The sequence below is a fragment of the Rhincodon typus genome, chromosome 31 (genome assembly GCF_021869965.1).
Source record: "Rhincodon typus isolate 14 chromosome 31, sRhiTyp1.1, whole genome shotgun sequence".
NCBI lineage: Eukaryota > Metazoa > Chordata > Chondrichthyes > Orectolobiformes > Rhincodontidae > Rhincodon > Rhincodon typus.
In genome coordinates this window covers 32,457,753-32,473,420 of record NC_063362.1, presented here as the reverse complement: position 1 = coordinate 32,473,420, position 15,668 = coordinate 32,457,753, and the positions used below count along the sequence as shown (strand labels likewise).

General features: G+C 41.4%; 1 protein-coding gene across 4 annotated transcripts in view; it reads left to right on the top strand.

The window, feature by feature from the left end:
• Nucleotides 1-15,668, top strand: part of sh2d5 (SH2 domain containing 5) — a 104,767-nt gene that overhangs the window by 71,651 nt on the left and 17,448 nt on the right. For all 4 annotated transcript variants that reach the window (XM_048615309.1, XM_048615307.1, XM_020523361.2 and 1 more), the window contains one exon: nucleotides 5,494-5,602. In XM_048615309.1, coding sequence (XP_048471266.1) covers nucleotides 5,494-5,602 — 109 coding nt within the window. The remainder of the gene's footprint in view (nucleotides 1-5,493; nucleotides 5,603-15,668) is intronic.

Here is a 15,668-nt window from a genome sequence, read left to right as displayed (position 1 = left end):
CAGACATAATCTCATTTACCGTTTTAGTCATATTAACATTTTTTATCGTCCTCATCCCATTCTGGCCTGCTGACTTTTATACACCGAAGTAATGTTTCACTGTTATGATTTATCTTTGATTTATCCTTTTATTTCAGATCCTCACTGCTCCCCTGATCATCATTTAATGTGATTCTGTTTATTTCTATATCCACTCACTAGTTCTCCCAGCAATGGAATCAAAAATCACTTATTCATCAAACTCTAAAATCCTTGTATGAAATACATTTTATCTGAAGCTAGATTGACAAAAAAAATTGTGAATTCAGAAAGTGACAATGGGAAGTTATTAACTAATGTAATTCCAGGCCCCCAACCACACAGGCCAGCACTGTTTTTCAGGAAAGCTTTTTCTCACTTCCGACTTGAGACCATTAATTGCAGTTTTGAATTAGCCATTTACCCCTACTCCTCTTTTTCTTAGTTAACTTCTATATGTTTTGGTTTTACAATTCTCTGCAATTTGGTTGACCATTTCCCATTTTGGATTTGGTCCCTGCAAATATTTTTGTACTTTAATTGGATTATTTTGCACAATTTGCTTTCGTTTTACAGTTTTGATTTACCTATCACTAGTCTTGTGGGCCCCATTTCCCCTTTGCATTTAGTCCCCAAACATGATTTTCTACTTTTTGGTCAAATGTTTCCCATTTCCACTCATTTTTTTCTTAAAATTACCTTTATAATACCTTTACAAAATTGTTACGCAGCACCAGCAACACATTTAAGTAAATAATTATGTATGTTTAATTGTATAACTAATTTTTATACAGAAAAATACTTGTGTTACATGGTGTATTTGGAATTTTTATAACACGAAAGGCGGCCTTTCAAAGCAAAATATGCCAAAATGCCTTGATCTAAATGGTAGATGTGATTAATAATGAGAAGGAGCTTAATGGGAAGGAATTAAACAAAAGAACTGCGGCCGCTGGAGATCTGAAACAAAAACATAAAGTGATGGAGAAACTCAGCAGGTCTGACAATATCTGTGGAGTGAAAAATAGAGTTAGCCTTTTGAATCTAGTGACCCTTTGTCAGTCAGTTCTTGACTAGGAGACACATATCAGTTTATGGAAACTGCCTTTTTTATTATAATCACAAATCGTAATTAAAGAGAATCAAAATGGTAAGGGCAAAAGTATGTTTGTGCAATGCCTGCACTTGTTCTAGGTGAATGTGGCAACATGTAAATTTGGTACTCAAACCTCAGCTTCTCTCTGCACTCAGTAGGGGACCCAGCAGTGTTGTGCTACTAATGTATAGCGCAGCTAACGTTTCTTTTCTAAAGGCAGCCTGTTTCATTTAAATGGAAGCTGTACTTGAATAACTGGGATTTGCTGATGAATACTATTTCTGCAATGGCAAACCAGGACAGAGATGTGACAATGTAGGCTTTGATGGTGGTGGTGGTGGTGGTGGCGGTGGACAGGAAAAGAGATGTGATAGCTCTGTGGGACAGGAGACCCTCTAGAACAATCATCGGAATGGATTAAAAGTAAAGTGCCAGAGTTTAATTCCAGGCATCTAGCTCCAAAGATCTGCCAGCAATACCACAAGATGTCTTGTGTGGATGCTTAAGGACAACGAAAACACATACCCTGAAAACTCCTAACCTACGGACCAATGGCCTCTCGCGTATAGCACGCATATCATCCAAACACAGTAGACATTGACATGCTTCATTCTCTTCTGCAGGACAAGGTGAAGGGAGTGAAGTAAGACAGTAGAAGGGAACAGAGCATAGCTAACAGGGACAAGGATGCCTGCACCTCCTCAACCCTATGGAAGATCTAGTTCTCCACATTGTGGACCACACAGTGACAGAGTCTAAGATGTCGAGCAATACTAAGAAACATTCATGATGATATGTTTCTGCCATGTGTCCCCTTTCAACACCCGGCTAATCCTCACCCTACCATCTGGCAGTATGAGCTGATGGTGTAATAATGGACGTTTTGCTTTCCACTTTGCCTTCCTTCCCTAACCCCAACTTTTCCCTTCTGATTTTCTGCTTTCATACATGCAATACTGCCACCAGTCCAACCACAGCAGCTCAAAGAACAGGAGTAAAAGCAATGCCATTCCATTGAAGAAGCATTGTCACTTGAACTTGGGGCAGATGACAGCAGAATGGTAATATCATCAATGAAGTAATAATCCAAAAGCCCAGCCCAATTATGATGGAATAAATCTGGAATTGAAGCTACCATTGAACGTCAGAAAAACCCATCTGGTTCACTAATATCTTTTAGGAAAGAAAATCTGCCTTCCACACTTGATCTGGCCTCCATGTGGCTCTAGATCAACAGCAAAGTGGTTGCCTCTTAACTGCACACTGAAATGGACTAGGATGCCACTCAGTTCAAGGACGCCACTCAGTTCAAGGACAAGAGATTGGCAACAAATGCTGGCCTTGCCAGTGGCATCCACATCTCATGAAAGAATAAAGCTAAAAGGAAGACATTCACTGCCACCAGCTCAGTTAAAGGCTAGATCAGAGTTGGGGTTAGCACACGTACAAGTGGGCTGTAACTAGGAAAATGATAAAGGATAGTTCCCATTTCAGCTTAGTACAACGTAAAGTTGCTGATGAGTTTTACTGCAAAGGACTCAGATGAAGACCTTGATGGTATGTCATACAGGAGCACATTTATGGGCACTCTGATGGGCATACACAGTGAGATGGCTGGATACATTGGCTGCCATGACAAAAAACCTCCTGTCAAGGATTATGAAGATATCCAGTTCCAAGAACAAATAGGTGCCAATGGGGACCATTAGTAGCTGACAATGGGTTGTAAGTTGTAGCAGCCCATGTTATGACCTGAAGGCCTGGTGTGTGGCAACTGGGGTAGGGACATGGAAGAAGTTGCTCAGGCCCTAAAATTATTGAACCCAATATTGAGTCCAGAAGGCTGCAGGGTTCCAAACAGAAAATGAGGTGTTGTTCTTCCAGATTGTTCTGGAGCACTGCAGCAAGCCCAAGACAAAGACGTTAGCCAGGGAACATGGTGGTGTGTTGAAATGGCAGGCAACTGGAAGCTCAGGGTCATTTTTGCAGACAGAACGTGGGTGTTCTGAAAAGCAGTCGCCCAGTCTGCGTTTTGTCTCCCAGTGTGGAGGAGACCTCATTGTGAGCAGCAAATGCAATTGACTAGATTGAGTGAAGGGCAAGTAAATCACTGCTTCACCTGGAAGGTGTGTCTGGGGCCTTAGATAGTGAGGAGGGAGAAAGTAAATAGGCAGGTGTTACACTTTCTGCAATTGCATGGGAAGAATTGTGGAGGTGTTGGGAGGTGTTGGGAATGGAGGATGAGTGGACCAAGGTGTCCCGGAGGGAATGGTCCCTATGGAAGGCTGACAATGGAGGGAGGGGGAGAAGTGGCTGGTGGTGGCATCCTGCTGGAGGTGACAGAAATGGCTGCTAATGATCTTTTAGATGTAGATACTGGTGGATGGTAAGACAAGGGGTCCATATTGCTGTTATAGGAGGGAAGAGAGGGGGTGACGACTGAAGTGCAGGAGTTGGATCGGACACGGCTTAAGTCCCTGTCAATCACGGTGGTGAGGAATCCTCAGATGAGGAAGAAGATGGACTTTTGGAAGCCCTCCTGTCAGGTTGGCATCATCGGAACAGATGTGATGGAGACGGGGGAAGTGGGAGAATGGAATAGAGTCTCCACAGCGAATAAGGATGTATAGTCAAGGTAACTGTGGGAGTTGCTGGGTTTGTAGTGGATGCTGGTGGCCAGTTTGTCCCCAGAGATGGAAACAAATGTCAAGGAAGAGAAGGGAGGAGTCAGAGATGGACCGGGTGAAGTTGAGAGAGGGGTGAAAATTGGAAGCAAAATTAATTAATTTTTCCAGTTCTGGATGAGAGAGGGAAGCAGCACCAATCTTGTTGTCTGTATTACCAGAGAAAGAGCTGTGAGTGGGGGCCAGAGTAGGACTGGAACAAGGAATGTTCTATGTACTCCACACAAAGAGACAGGCACAACTGGGCCCATGTGGGTACCCATGGCCACCCCTTGGACCTGAAGAAGGTGGGAGGAGTTAAAGGAGAAGTTGCTCGAAGTGAGGATGAGCTCAGCCAGGCAGAGGAGGGTATTGGTGGTGGATGGGGAATGGTTCAGGCTTTTTTTCCAGGAAGAAGTGGAGACCCATGAGACTGAGGGGGGGAATGGACTTAAAAAGGGATTGCACATCCATGGTAAAGAGGCAGCAGCTGGGGCCCACAAACTATAAATTCTGAAACTGATGTAAAGCATCAGAAGAATCCCAGATGTAAATAGGAAGGGACTGGACAAGGGGTGTCAAAAATTGAGTCAAGGTAGGTGGAGATGAGTTCTGTCAGGCAAAAGCAGGCAGAAACAATGGGTCTGTCCGAGCAGTATTGTTTGTGGATTTTGGGAAGGAAACGTGGGCTGTGTGGGTTTGGGGGCTATGAGCTTGGAGGCAGTAGCAGGGTGATCGCTGGATGAAATGAGGTTAGTGACAGTTGTGAACACAATGTCCTGGTGTTCCATGTGGGGTCATAAGCTGGGAGAGATAGGAGAAGATATCTGAGAGCTGGTGCTTAGCCTATGCAGTGTAGAAGTCAGTATGCCAAACAACAGCACCATCCTTGTCAGCAGGCTTGATTATAAAGTCAGGGTTGGATCTGACAGCATGAAGTGCAGTCAGTTCAGAGGGAGATAGGTTGAAATGGATGAAGGGGGGTGGGGGGGGGTGGTGCAGAGAAATTGCAGTGACCAATATCAAGTTGACAATCCTCAATGAATCATTCCAGACAACTATTAGACAGTTTAAAATTGCAGAAATTCTTCAAAGCTACCTGTTCTGCAATTTGAGTGTGTGCTCCTTAAAGTAACACTAATGCTAGGCTCCTCTTGGATTTGAACACTTGATCTTTGGTGATATGAAATTTGCTGAATGGAGCTGTGAGGTTGTAACCTAGTAAATGGGCATCTCATAAGCTGATGGGGCTGTGTGGCATCATGATAGAACACATTCAGTTGCTTCTGGAACACACAGGGATCCCCAGACAAGCATCTGGCTGTACCAGAATTGAATAGCTGCAGAGTGCACTCCCGGAGGTGGATCAGCCTCAGTTGATGGTGCTAGTGAATTTTGTCCAAAAACTCTCTAACCTATCACTTAAACAGTTTACTTAAGCAGAGTCAATATACAAATGAAATATTCTTTATTATGACCTGATCCTCATAAATGAAGTTGGCACAAAGTCAGAATTGATCACATAACTTTCACACCGCCCCCACCCCCCCAATTTTGTTCAATCTGGTGGTTTTCCAACTTGTGCTTTATTGAATAATTGATTAAAGTAGATGTTTGGAAGCTGTTCGTTTTTAAAATAAAGATTAGATCGGAAAAAAAAGACATAGCTGAAACAATGTCAACACAGAAACAATTTATGTTTTATGTTTTCTACAGATAGTTGCAGCCTGGGAGATGAACTTATGGAATCCTGGAAAGCACTCGCACCACTGCAACATGAAGAAGTATTAATGGATACAGTTTGGGCCAGTGCTGGACTACCCAGGTTAGTATGTCATGACAGTACAACAGTAATTCTTCTAAAGATCAGCTTTTTACAATAAGAAATATATGGTATGTCTTCTTCAAATGCTTAAGTGGCTATAAATCCAAGCAGTCTCTGTAAAAAGCAGTTGCAGAAATGAACTCAATGGATTACATGGTGAAATAAAAATTCCAGCACATGATCATTTTGCAATATAAAATGCTTATATTAGTCATGTATTCTGTTCAGGTAGTTAAGAATACCATGAGGTGAATTAGAATGTGGCTTGGTGTGGATGAGATGGAGCCATTAGTCTATTTTATACCAATGGGGTAGACACTGCACAGTCGCTGGCAGGGAAAAGTAACTGACAATTCACATTTTTGGACGATGTGTGGGGACAAGAGATCTGGGCGGTGACTAATTTGTCATTAAGAGCTCACAGGCATGCATTGGTGAATTTTTATTCCTCTGAGGAATCTTGTCAAATTGAGGACCAGTGGTTGAGGCCTGCTATGGAGGGGATCCAATGGAGGCAAGGTTTCTCTTCTTTGTTTGGGGTAGGGATTGCGAAGAGAGGATGGTCAGGGAGATTGGAGGCAAAGGCAGGGGATTGGCTTTCAGATGCCACCCCTTTGCCCACTTTCTATGCCTCTGACTGCCACTAGATTAGGGCAATTGGAGACCTGCCCCAATCTTAACAGGCAGGTCGCCATGTTGGGAATCTGGCCACCCTTCTTATAATTGGAGAATAGTGAGTTGCAGCCCTTAATTGGCTATTAATTGATCACTTAGGGGTCTTAGTTGCTGGCGAGTTGAGAAAGCAGCCCATGGACATTTCTTGCCCAGTATTTAAATGCAGATGTAGTAAGAATGGGGTAAATTTCTCTCCAGGACAAACTCACCCAATTATTTTCCCTTCTCAGCACCTCCCTTACCACCTCTATGGAAGGGAAAATTCCATTCTATGTTGCAGTTTGACCAGTGTGTGACCAGTGATAATCAGTGACTACTAGAGCAGGTCAGACTAGTAATACAGTAGCAAGTAAGTCACCTCCTGACTCCCCAAAGCCTGTCCACCATCTACAAGTCACAAGTCAGGCATTGATGGACCACTCTCCACTTGCCTGGATGGGAAGCTTGACACCATCCAGGACTAAGCAGCTCATTTGATTGGCACCACATCCACAAACATCCACTCCCTCTACCACAGACGCTCAGTGGCAGCAGTGTGTACTGTCTGTAAGATTCACTGCAGAAATTCACCAAATCATGATCATTTCCATCTGGAAGGGCAAGCAGATACATGGGAACACCACCACCTGCAGGTTCTCCTCTAAGTCACTCACAATCCTGACTTGGAAATATATCGCTGTTCCTTCACTGCTGCTGGGTCAAAATTCTGGAATTCTCTCCCTAACTGTATATCGGGTCAACCCACAGCACGTAGACTGCAGCAGTTCAAGAAGGCAGCTCACCACCACCTCTCAACGGCAATCAGGGACGGGCAATAAATGCTGGCCCAGCCAGTGACACCCATGTCCCACAAATTAATATAAAAACAACAGGCAATTATATTTTGAATACTGAACTTGTAAGGTGTGGCCTGCAAGTGTCCTATTAGGACTTTCTTTTACTAAATCAAGCTATGTTCAGGGTGACCCAGCATTTGCAGATGGAATTTCAAATAGGGCTCAGCTCCTTATTTGAATATGTACAGAACTTAATACCTCATCAGGTGGAACACTAGAGCATTGAGGTTTTTTTTTGAGTTTGCCAATGTATTGGACATTGTGCATCATAATATTTAATTGTACTGTTGTTTTGTTTTTATGTTGCTCTGTCTGTCTCCTCTCTTACTGTGTTTTTTCCCCCTTAACTGTTTGTTTCTTCCATTTCTCTTTTGTTTCAAGCTTATGTCAAAATAGCACAGACATGACAGACCAAATGCCTTCTTCTGGTGCTGTAACTATTCCATGATCCTGTTTTATAATTCCATTCTGGTGCAAGGTAGTGAAACATATTGGCATGGTGCCATGGATGAACCATCTACTAACAGTTCCAGGCCATACTTGAGATTTGAGTCTGAGCAGTTCCCATTCAACCCTTCCCCGTCTTCCCAATTATGTCATCAGAGAGTTTATCTCATTCTCAAGGCCTGCTGCTTGACTCTGTTTCTATCTGTTTCACCTTATGGGCTGAATTTTATGTTCCTCCCAGGGCTAGACTCTCCTCCCACTGCCACTGGGATTGTACCTGCATCGGGTGAAAGCGACATTACTGTCCAGCTCGCCACATTTAACTGAGTGGACTGGTGGCTAGGCCAAGGATTGGGAGATACCTTCTTCATGGACCCCCTGTGCCCAAAGGAGGCCTTCCACGGGGTTAACTTCCACCTTCACATCATTCATCCCTTGTTCACCCCAGGCCCCCACACTGTAGCCTGTCAGCCTGGCTCCAACATGTCCCTGGTTTTGCCTTTCATCCTGGCTGTGTTGCAAATCACACACTTTGGGACTGTTTGCAGTCTCAGCAGTTGTCACTGCTCTTGGCAACACAATTGGACCAGAGAGCAACCGGCCAAATCCTGGAGCTGGGAGTTCATCCTGATAAAGTGGAAGGCCTGACTCAAGCCAGTAAACAGTTTGCCAGATTAATCCCCCAGCATAAAATCCAGCCCTTGGTGGTAATAAAAATCTGTCTTAAGTTTGTAAGCACTTTTTACAACAGTCAACAGGTCAGATAATTGAAATTTGAACATTACTGCGTAGAAATATTGTCTCATCTACTTTATGAAGTTTATAGTACATAAAACAATAGCTACCATAACACAATTTCTTTTTCTCCCACTCTGTTTAATGAAGGCAGTATCCAACAAAATAACTTACTGGATTAACATAATTGTATTATTGCAAAATGTTTGGCAATTTCTTTAAACCTGTATTTTTGATATTAGGAACTTCATTTGCTGAGGAGGAACTGAGAGATAGGAAACTTTACAAAACATTTTGAGTTATTTGTAAAAATAAATAATACAATAGTGATCAGATCATACAATATGTCAAATGTGGAACAAATTGAATAGAGACATAAGGATATTAGTAAGATATAGAGATGACCAGAGAGAAGAATAATCAATAATGTCTGTTGCAACATAACTTATCATTGCTACACTGTGAAATTGCTTTATTTCTATAGTAGAATGGAGAGGTGCACTGAACAGAAAGATTGGAATATTCCATTCTCTCAAACTTTTGACAAAGGAGGACGTCGCATTGACATGAGGCCATATCAGAATGTAGGATTTGGACTTAATGAAACAAACCATCATTTTTATAAGACATTTATTTAGTGTTTTAGCACACATGTGAGACTCCACTGCTAGATTTTTTCTTCAAATTACAGTTTCTGTCATTCTGTGATTTGTTTTCATGATTTAATGAATATTCCTGTCAAAAGGCATGAATCTATCTGTATCAACCTGACTGCAACTCAATATCGTAATGATATGAATGAGGTTAACCTGTTTAGTTAACAAACCTAAAAAAAGGTTTGCCAAATACTGTGATGCAAATAATACTTTGTTAAAGGAACTTAAATATTTGCAAAATAGGAACAGGATTAGGCCATACAGTCCCTTGCTATTCAGTATGGTCATGGCTGATCATGTGCCTAAACTCCATTTTCCTGCCTCAAGAGATCAAAAGTATGTCTGTTTTAGCTTTGTGTATGTCCAATGATGGAGGATTCACAACTCTCTGCAGTAGAGAATTCTAAAACTTCTCAATCGTCTGAGTGTAGAGATTTCTTCTCTTCACAAATTCTCAGTCGACCCCTTATCTGTGTTGTTATTATTAATATTATTATCATTGCTGTGCCTCATGTTCTAGATTCCACAGTTAGAGCAAACAGCTTCTCTGTCTTTGCCCTTTCAGAATCTTATATGTTTCAATGAGATAATCTCTCATTCTTCTAAACTGCACAGATTTAAGGTCCAATTTACTCAGCCTCGTCATATAGGATAACCTTTTCATTCTAGAAAACTATCTAGTAAACTCTCACTGCATCATCTCCAAGGCAAGTATATTCTTCTATCGATTTGGAGATAAAAACTGCACACAATATTCCAGGTACCACCAAAGCTTGTGTGGGGAGGATAACTGAAGCTATCTGCTTGTCCAAAATGCAGTATTGGCACCTTCTATGCACAGATGTGAGCAGTGTCTTCACCTGGCTGCACCAAGACTGGCCTCAGAAAACATCTGTGCCAGTGACAACCTGTGTACAGTGATGTCTCCATCATTGCATGTGGCACTGACAAGAGGTTTGGACTTCAGTTGTAGTAGGGCAAAAAGTAAGAGCAGGCGGTATTGGTGAAGCTGGAAGTGGGAGATGGGAGCAAGGAGGTTTGGAGAGATTGGGAGCATGAGGTCCTTTCTAGATGCTGCCATCCACCCAAGGATTGGGAATTGTTCTATCCAAAACCAGGCCAGGTCTTCGCCCCTTCCCTTTATTCACATTTCTGGCAGTGCCATTTCATTTTATCACTTTGAAGACAACTTCCTTTTGTCACATGCAGCTGAAACCTGTGAGCAAATCCAATTGAAAGTGAAGTACTGACCTTCAACTGTGGCAAAAAGTTGTTTTCCTGCACTATACCATCTGTCTGCTTGTTGTATCAAATCAGTTTAGAATCAGCCTATAAGATATTCTTAGAATAAAATAAAAATTTCAAATCTATGTTTAAGAAAGAGATATACAGTTTTTCCTTGTAATCCCAAGCTATGAAGTTGTTGATCTAAGTTCCCCATCTGTGGGGATTTTCACTGTTTACAATCTGTTGTGAAATCACAAACCAAGGATTCATATAAACATGAATGATTTTTTTTTTCAATAAATCATTAAAAGCAGAAAGCTTTCTTCCAAAAAAGTGGTAAATTTAGACACTAGCCCTATTTTCTGCAAAGAGAGAAGTTGTTTTTCTCTCCCTGTTGCAGGGAAATCCAGTCTATGTATTTTCTAAAAGCTACATTCTGTGTATCATTGGAAACATATAATTTTGAAGACCAAGATTTGGACATTAATGATTACAGAAATTTAAAAAGTCCATTGTGATTTTGTTGCAACCGGGTCAGGAGGGACAAGAATTTTCCCCAATTCACATCTTACTGCTACAGGACTGCAACCTGACTTTTATCTTAGGACATGTTTGCCAATTCAGTGAATTTATAACTGTTTATGTTGCAATTGAAAATAACACAGACTGGCTTCCTTGAGTCTTTCCTTTTGAAACAAAGAATATTATTTATTGTACTTGACCCAGATTGTGACGTTGACCTATTTTCTAATCAACCTGTTCAGAGATGTTATTACACACCTCTGGAACAGGTTGAACCTGGGCCTCACTGTCCAAGGGTAGGGACACCACCTCTGTGCCACAAGAGGGCTCTTAAAGCAATTGCAGCAGGACTAGAACCTGCAGTCTTCTGATAACTTTGATGCTTACACACAATCAAAGTTTTCACAGGCAAATAGATTATAGAGTGGGAGGATAGATTAAGTGACACTTTAAAGTCCATTAAAGATTCCCATTGGCTGATAATTTGGGATGGATCCAGGCTGGGTTCAACGGTCCCACTAGTTCTGGCGTCAAGACAGTTTAAAGATATAGAAGGATGATATAGCTGTTCTTCTGAGATATTAGCTATTGGATTAGAAACATAGAAAATAGGAGCTGGAGTAGGCTATTCAGCCCATCAAATTCACTCCTCAATTCATGGTGATCCACTACCTCAACAACATACTCCTGCTCTCTCTCCCTATACCTTTTGACACATTTAGTCTCTGGAAATCTATTGATTTCTTAAACATATCCAATGACTTGGTCTCCTCAGCCTTCTGTGGTAGAGAACTCCAGAGGGTCATCACACTCTGAGTGAAGAAATTTCTCCTCATCTCAGTCTGAAATGGTCTATCCTGTATTGTGAGACCTTGTCCCCTTTTTCTGCACATCCCAACTATGGGAAACATCATACCTGCATCCAGTGTATCCAACCCTGCTAGAATTTCATCCCCTTGCATGCTTCTGAACTCCAGTGAATACAAACTCAGTTGACCTGATCTCTCCTCATACAACAAACTTGCTACCCCCAGGATTCAATCTGACAGATATTTCTTTGGTTAGGTAAGGAGACCAAAGCTGCACAAAATCCTCCAGCTGTGATCTCAACAAGGCTCTGTACTGTTGCATTAGGACAACCCTGCATACCATTTGCCTACCTAACAGCTTGCTGTACCTGCATGCTTGTTTTCAGAGACTGGTGTACGGAAAGTTCAGGTCCACTTTGTACACCAGTCTTTCCCAATCCACCATAATTTAAATAATAATCTGCCATTGTCTTTTTCCTACTGAAAAGAATAACTTCACACTTATCCACATTATCATAGAATCCCTACAGTGTGGAAACACGCCATTCGGCCCAATAAGTCCACACCACCCCTCCAAAGAGAATCCCACCCAGACCCATTCCCCTACTCCTGCATGTCCCATGTCTAACCCACCTAACCTAAACATCCCTGGACACTATGGGCAATTTAGCATGGCCAATCCACCTACCCTGCACATCTTTGGACTGTGGGAGGAACCCGGAGCACCCGGAGGAAACCCATGCAGACACGGGGAAAATGTGCAAACTCCACGCAGACAGTCACTTGAGGGTGGAATCAAACCCTGGTTCCTAGCGCTGTGAGGTAGCAGTGCTAACCACTGAGCAACCGCACTGGTATGTTTCTAATCCAATAGCTAATATCTCAGAAGAACAGGTGTATCATCCTTCTATATCTTTAAACTGTCTTGACCCCAGAACTCGCAGGACCATTGAACCCAGCCTGGATCCATCCCAAATTATATTGCATCAGACATGCATTTATTCTAACTCAGCTTGTTTAAATCACCTTAAAGCCTCTTTAAGTCCTTCTAACCATTCATAATCCTACCTTATATCATCAGCAAACATGGAAATATTACTTTTAATTTTCTCAACCAAATTGTTGATGTATATTGTGAATACCTAGTGAATACCTGGTGCCCAAGCACTGATCCCTTATATACCCCACTATTCACTGCCAACCAATTTTCAATCCATACCGATAAATCACCCCCAATCCAATGAGCTTTCATTTTGCATATGAAACTCTTAAGTAGGACTTTATCAAAAGCTTTTTGAAAATCCAAATATGCCACATTAACTGGGTCTCCCTTATCTATTATACTAGTTATGTCCTCAGAAAAAACTTCAGTAGGTTTGCCAAACTGGATTTCCCATATTGACTTTGTGCGCTCCCATTGGTATTTACTAAGTGTCCTGTTATCACATGCAGTATTTTCCCTACAACTGATGTTAAGCTAAGGAGATAGTCTGCCAACAGTCTGCCAAGACTGTTCCAAAACATACATAATTTTAGAAGATTTCAACCAACACATCCCAATATCTCCATGGTTACCTCCCTTCGTAGCTTGAGGTGTAGACTGTCAGGTTCTGCACACTTATCAGCTGTCAGTTACATTAATTTCTCTAGCAGTTTACTTTTTACTGTTATGGATTTTCTTCAGTTTTCCTTCTCTATCGGCCCTTGCTTCAATTGCATTTGTGTCTTCTGTAAAAACAGAACCCAAAGCAGTTGTTTCATTGCTCTGCCTTTTCCTTGTTCTCCATTATCAAATCTCCTCCTTAATTCTGTAAAGGGCCTACATTTTGTTTTCACTTAACTTTTTACGTACTTATAGAAGTTCTTACAATCTGCTTCTACGTTCCCTGTAAGTTTACTCTCACACTGTATTATTCCCCTCTTAATTAGTCTCTCAGTCCTCCTTTGCTGAATTCTAAAATGCACTCAGTCCTTATATTATCCTTAATTTATCTTGTTAGCTATGGTTAGACCACTTTTCCAGTTGTGTGCTTTCATTTGAAAAGAATGTGTAACTGTTGCAATGAATGCATTCGTTCCTTAAATATTAGCCATTGCCTATCCACTACCATGCCTTTTAATGAGGTTACTCCATCTATTGCAGTCAACTCACTCCTCATACCTTCGAATTTTCCTTTATTTAAATATATGTTGTTTCAGCATGGACTGTTTCACTTTCTACTCCCAATGAAGAGTTCTGTCATGTTATGGTCATTTATTTCCTAAAGGACCTTTTGCAACAAGATTATTAATTAACCTTTCTCATTGCATAAAATCAAATCTAGGATAGCTGTTTCCTAGTCAGTTCCTCCATGTACTGGTCTCGAAAACACTACTGTGTACACCCTCCAGAAATTCATCTACCACAATATTGTTGCTAAAATGGTTTGTCCAGTCATGTGTTGATTGACCTCACCAATGAATACCAGCAGCACCCATCTTGCATAAATCTCTAATTTCTGGAGGCAGCTCCCACCAAGGTTTTCTGCCCTTTGTTGTTTCTTCGCTCTACCCAGATTGATTCTACATGTAGATTTTCTGCATGAGTATCCTTTCTCACTATTGCACTGAATTTGTCCTTTATTTACAATGCCACCCTACCTCCTTATCCTTTTACCTGTTTTTCCTAAAGAATGAATATACTTGGATATTCAGTTCCTATCCATGCTCACCCGGCAGCCAGGTCTCTTTAATCACAATCATATTGTAGCCGTTTACAACTATTTGTACTACTAATTTGTCTATCTTTTGCTTATGCTTCAAGAATTCAGAGACAGTACCTTAGAACATGCCTTTGAAATTTTTTTCCTTTTTTTTGCTGCTAGCTCTTTCTTTCCTGTCTTCTACTTTTGCTTCCTACTTTTCTGTCTTTCATTTTCATCTTTGTTTCCTCACTTTAGTCTCATGCATAGTTTCCCATCCCTCTGCCCTCTAATTTAAATTCTCGCCACAGTAATAGTGAACACTTATGTAAGGACATTGGTCTTGATCTTGCACGAATACAAGCTGTCCATCGTGTACACATCCCATCTTACCCAAAATCAGTCCAAATGTCTCAAGAATCTAAACATCTATCTCCATTGATGTATCCACCTAGTCTATTTTCCTATTCCAGATCTCCTTAGCAAGTGGCATAGAAGGTAATGCTGAGATTACTATCTTTGAAGTTCTGCATTTTGATTTATTCTGCTTGCAGAATCTTATTTCATTTTCTGAAGAAGGGTCTAGGCCCGAAACGTCAGCCTTCCTGCTCCTCTGATGCTGCTTGGCCTGCTGTGTTCATCCAGCTCTACACCTTGTTATATCAGATTCTCCAGCATCTGCAGTTCCTACTATCTCTGCAGAATCTTATCCTTCCTTTTACCTATATCGTTGGTACAGACATGGATCACAACCTCTGGCTCCCTTCAAAATGTCTTGTCATTACTCAGTGATGATGAGGCCACATACCATCTTGGTGCCAAATCTGGAGGTGCTATTCATGAAGATCTCAGCTTTGTAGACAATTCACAGTGACTTCAACTGTTGCTCTATATCCATAACATGGTTTTCCAGTCGTTGCAGCTGGATAACTGCCCTGGACACCTGACACCATATTGCACATTTCTTAAAGTATTTCTTTCTGTTTACTTCCTCTAGTTTAAGGTGTACTAAATATATACTAGGGATCCTACATTATTCCTTGTACTATAAACACAGTATTTTAAACTAAAGATCGAGTTTTAAGTTAAAGACTGGACAGTTGAAATATTTCCCCAGTCTTGCTTGCCAGTCGTGCTGGCTTCCAGTCCTACTTGACAGGACAGTGCTTTCCAGTTAATGTCAATATTGAATGTTTTTAAACCTCACTCCCTCATCCAGTCTTTCAGCTTTTTAAAATTTAATCATTCACAGGATGTGGGCATCGGTGGCCAAACCAGCATTTATTGCCCATCATTAATTGCCCAGAGGGCAGTTAAGAGTCAAGTTGCTGTGGGCCTAGGGTCACATGTGGCTTAGATTAGGTGAGGACAGCAGGTTTCCTTCCCTAAAGGACATTAGTGAACCAGATGGAACAAAAACAAATTTGCTGGAAAAGCTCAGCAGGTCTGGCAGCATCTGTGAAAGAAAAAAGAGTTAA